Source organism: Electrophorus electricus, chromosome 21, assembly GCF_041902795.1.
Source record: "Electrophorus electricus isolate QZ-2024a chromosome 21, ASM4190279v1, whole genome shotgun sequence".
NCBI classification, from domain to species: Eukaryota; Metazoa; Chordata; class Actinopteri; order Gymnotiformes; family Gymnotidae; genus Electrophorus; species Electrophorus electricus.
In genome coordinates, this window is record NC_137517.1 from 5,026,677 (window position 1) to 5,031,708 (window position 5,032).

The 5,032-nt window shown below is 50.5% G+C and overlaps 1 protein-coding gene across 2 annotated transcripts; it reads left to right on the forward strand.

The window, feature by feature from the left end:
• The first annotated feature begins 1,916 nt into the window (after positions 1-1,916).
• On the forward strand, positions 1,917-4,232 carry fam43b (family with sequence similarity 43 member B). Of its 2 annotated transcripts, XM_026998685.3 has the most exons (2): positions 1,917-3,146; positions 3,256-4,232. In XM_026998685.3, the coding sequence occupies exons 1-2, from the start codon at positions 2,196-2,198 to the stop codon at positions 3,388-3,390; spliced, it is 1,086 nt and encodes a 361-aa protein (XP_026854486.1). In that variant the 5' UTR covers positions 1,917-2,195; the 3' UTR covers positions 3,391-4,232. The 2 variants fall into 2 exon arrangements, with proteins under 2 accessions (XP_026854486.1, XP_026854487.1); XM_026998686.3 differs by having other exon boundaries at positions 1,919-3,398.
• The last annotated feature ends 800 nt before the right edge of the window (positions 4,233-5,032 follow it).

Genomic DNA, 5,032 nt, shown 5'->3' on the forward strand with positions numbered 1-5,032 from the left:
CCCGTTACATTTCCAACTCAGACACTGTGATCTTCATAACCATGTTCGCCTTATTTAAAACGGGCCCTCAAAGGCTACGGAACATCTCATTATTTACACAGGCTGATTGTCAGCGCTAAAGGCCTCTGTGCTGCTTCAGTTAGAGAAAACAGCTCAGCTAACTCTATCTCGCTTTCTTCCGTCCTCATTAGTAAAAAGTCCCAGTTAATCAATTCCCTTACACCCGAGGCTTTCATACGCAGACGAAAAGCCACGCAGCCCGTTTTAATAATGCATCAAAACTGGCTGATCCGTTTTTCTGCGTCACCGAACAGATCGCACGCCGTGGCGCTACTCGCTCCGACACGCTGCGCGCCACCACACTGCGCCACTCCTCGGGCACCGACGCGGCCGTATGCGGAGAGCTAACGTGGCCCGAGGTCGATATTTCCGCGGACGTTTCCTAATTTCCTTCTTCCATTCGCCAATCCCCGCTTGGCGCTGTTAACCTCGGAGGCGGCGGAGTCGATACGAGCCACATTGATCCGTCTTCGTAAAGGCCAGCCAGTCTTGCCCTCGTGCACTCTCGCTGTTAATCTTCCCTGGATCCGAGTCACGGCTCTGCTCAGTAATGCTGGATGAGGAACACTCAGGTTCCCTATTCCCGTGTCCAAAACATGGATGGACAGCAGCCATGCCACTATAACCACTAAACAAACATTTATTTTGGATCCCCTACAGTGCAGCCCCACCTAATAAGCCATTTCGACTACCTCCAGGGTCACTTCCGAAGATGTGGTGTGGCTCTTTAAAGCTGGATAGAAACGTTCCCCACTGTTTAAGGCACTGGATGTGATGGTCGTCACTGAAAGCTGCAGACCTTCCCGGCCGTACTTGAACTGACCTGATGAATATAGCCAAAGAACCGCTATATAAAAGCACGAAGTTAGCTTCTCTTAGAAGAAGCTAACTTCTAGCTTTTAAAAAATAATTTGCATGATTTAAATCATAACAAATGTAGGTGGTTGCCTTTATCCTTTCATGGATCATTTACCTGTGTCTGTTAAGCTATACTCTATAAACAGCTTACCTACTTCAATCTATATGCCACAAAAACATTAACAGTTTAATCTGATTCCCATCGTGTAAATACATCTATGTGTCAGCAATCACTACTATCAATACCTGCGAGAGCTCTTTCCACCCTATAACTGATATGTAATCACTAGCGGGAAATGGGAAACACTCCATCAGATGGAGACCACATGTCTACTGCCTCTGTCCTCCAGCTCAATCGCCACAGCTGACGGAAGCGTCGCTCCGTTCCGGAAGTGTCCCCGTCCGCTGTTGTATCAGGCTCACCAGTCCGGGAAGAGTCGGGAAAAGGAGTTCCCGAGTTACACAGAACACGTTCTGGCTAGTGCTTCAGTTGTTATACAGGGTGTCGTGTATGTGGATTTACAGTTGGACATTCTGTAGGACAATCAGCTGTATCCATTTCCATGTCTATGTAATCTGAATAAACAAACTATGGTAGAATACCTGCAAGTGATTTAAACTGAACAAAGGAACAAATGAGACGTTTTTACTTCTCCTAAATATAACCTTATTCGTTCATCACATTTGATCTATTGTGTTCGATATAAAAAATGAAACCATGAGCTGCTGCTTTCTGTGACTCAGAACTGTTCCTGTTGACTTTACACCCCACTTGTCAGACTCCTTCCCAGTGTAAGAGCATGATTACCTGTTCTTTCATCAGCACCTCAGGGTTAAAGAGATGCACCGCCATCCGAGGGTGGTGGGCTGTGTGGTGTTATTTGTGTTTGGGGGGGGCGGCAGTGGAGCAGTGGAGGAGGGGCAGTAAGAGAATTAAGAGAACGATGCCGAGAGATCGGGCTGGAAGCCCAGTCCTGATCAACACTCTCTCTCTCTCTCTCTCGCTCTCTCTCTCCTCTTTCTCTGTGATGCAGACAGAAGGAGAGGGGGAGGAGAAGGAGGAGGAGCGATGGAGAGAGAGCAAGGCTTTGGAGCAGAGCAGCTGAGCCTCAGTACTCTCAGTCTCTCTCCAGCGTGTGACCAAGCAACTTCGCTCAACCTCGAATGAGAACACATACGCACACACGCCTGCTCTGGAAGGACCCCCACCCAGACCACCCCAGCTCTCGCTCGCACCTCAAGGGCGGAGGGGGCACCCCCCGCTCTTTGGTCGTACCATGCTGCCCTGGAAGAGGAGAAAGTTTGTGTTGGCTGGGGATGAGTCCAAGAACAGGGCCAAGAGCCTGGGGCCGGGCCTTGCCTGCCACTCATTGCTGTCTTCACTGCTGCGCTCGTGCCCCGACCTGCTCCCTGAGAGGCCCCTCCGATGCCTGGCCGCCGTCTTCCAGAGCAGGCGATGCAAGGTGGAGCTGAACCGCGAGGAGCCTGCCCACAGCGTGCGCTACCTGGGCAGCGTGGTGACCGTTGTGGCCAAGGGCGAGGGCTGCACACTGGAGGCTGTGGCCAAGCTCTGGGCGTCCAGCAACTATGGGGAGCACAGCGCCAAGATGAGGCTGACCGTGGGGCCCCACGGCATCCGTATGGGGGCGGGGTCAGGAGAGGGCGGGCGCAGGCGCCCCGCCCACCTCTACACAATCAGCCGCATCACGTACTGCGCGGCAGACCCTTCCCGGCCGAAGATCCTGGCCTGGGTGTATCGGCACCAGGTCAAGCACAAAGCCGTGGTCCTGCGCTGCCACGCTGCGCTGCTGGCCAAGGCAGAGAAGGTGCGCACCATCGCCCTCAGCCTGCGCCAGAACTCAGCGTCTGCCTTCAGCGAGTTCAAGAGGCTCAAGCGGCAGAGCGACTTTCGCCATCGGCAGCAGCAGCTGCTGGGCGACGACGTCGTGCCGCTCGTCCCCCTGCGCAGGCTGCTCAAAGGCCACTGCCACTACCAGCCCCTCGCCGACGGGCTCAGCAACGCCGCCCACCTCTCCTCCATCACCGAGGAAGACGAGGAAGAGGAGGAGGAAGAAGAGGAGGAGGAGGGAGGAGAGGAGGAAGGCAAAAAGGAGGAAAAACAGATCAGTGCAGAAGCACCAGATCCCGTTCCTGAGAGGCCCGCCGAGCCAGAGCTGAGGTGCATAGTTCACGGCCTGGACGAGTTCTCCATCACCATCCGAGATGAGGTGCACATGACAGTCAGCACACTAGTCTGAGCCTGTACTAACACTGGATGGCGTATGTCTTGTGCTCCTCTTCTCTCTCTTCACTCCAACCTCTCCATCTGCTCAACAGGAGCCGTCCCTCCGGAGCTATCCCCGTGTGTCAGGTTCAGGAGTGGGATCCCTGTCTGCCGGTTCAGATTCTGCCGGTCGAAGAGCGCTTCCAGGACATGCCTCAGCCACAGCACAGGAAGATGCCCTGCGCTAACGAGCGACCTGCTGGCAGCCAGGGTGGACGGTGCCAAAGTTTTTTCTCGTATTCTTTCCAAACTCTGCTCTGACTTCAAAGTTAATTGAAGAAATGAAGACCTTTGACCCGTTGTATTGTCTCACCGCAAATACGTAAAACCAGACCATCCCAAATTTGATTGGACTGGATGATTAGGAAAGAGAGCATTTGTGTAGTACGTGTGATTTTCTACCTTCCCACACTCCCTGGCATATGTGACTATGCTGTGTGACTGCACTCTGCCTGCATGGTGGGGCTCCGATGGGCTTGCCGGCAGCAGGAGGGGCCTGCAGCGGCACTAATGAATTAACCCATGATTTAGGATATCAGCCATCAACGCGACGGGTTTACAGCTGCCCCTCGTTACAGCCCATCTGAATAGTGGAGACACTGCCTGGGCCACTTATTGTACGGGGTTGTTAAAAGCTTTCCAGTTCTGCAGTCTCTGGTTTGCACTTCTGACACGACTGGGACCAATATAAGGAAAACATGGGTGTAGTCTGTATTTCGACATGATATACATTTCTGTATGAAAAAAAAATCTGGGCTGTGATAAAAGGTAAATGAGCTTTACTGTGTTTATAGGTGATGCATTTCTTGTATTTTCAAACGCCACATAAAAACAGTGATATGACTCATAGCCTACAGTTTACATGTTTTTACTGATCAAACAGTTGCTTTGTGCTAATGTTCTGCACATCTGCAGTTTCCAGCAGTGTCACGTGTCAGTATGCTGTTGGCATAACGGGAACTCTGATATGCCAACAGCATTAAATGGTGCATTATTATATGAAAATAAATATTGTACTTTTCTCATTAAAGGCTTATTTTGCATTTTTTTAAATCTCAGTAAATAAAAAGTGACTGTGTATGTGTGCGCGCGCATGTGTGTGCATATGCGTACATCTCTGAAGAAAATAAATAATAAACTCTCTAGAAGCAGCTAGATTTCTCTAGAAGCAGCTGCTGCTTTCTTTTGCGCACCATCTTAAAAGACGAACAGTCCTTGCACAAATGCCAGCGCGGGTTGATACGGTTTGTGGGTGGTGGCCCTCGGCTTCTCCCTGGTTGGTGCTGTCCCCATCCTCAGCAGTAAATCAGCTGATTGAAATGTACAGGAAGTGGCCATAAACCTTTGCCGAGCCTGCAGGCTCGAGGCTGCTGTGTCAGTCTTTGTAGCCTCACTGAGCCCAGTGTTGTACGGCCCTCGCATCACTAGAAGCCTTATTTACAACTCCACGATGTCATAGTTGAGATCTAGACGAATTGGTCTTTGGGGAGAACCAGCAGGTCTGTCAATATACATGTCAAATAATCACCTTGAGAAAACTGCAGCTCTGAACACCGAGGCTGGTGCAACCTCAGAGACCTATGCATGGTAAAAAAATAAAAAATAAAAAAAGTACAACATTAACTAGCCTTGCATTTAAATTAGTAATAATCAACTTTTTCAACAAGACAAGAACATCTTTAGCTGCAGGATTTATTTATGAGCTGAATTCATGTCTACAGTTGCTCTGCATGGAGCACGCTGACTCATGTGAACATGAGCAGTTAGCTGGCTAACCACATCAGACAAACCAAAAAGTAGCCTGCTGTACACATCTCCAAATGAACGAGG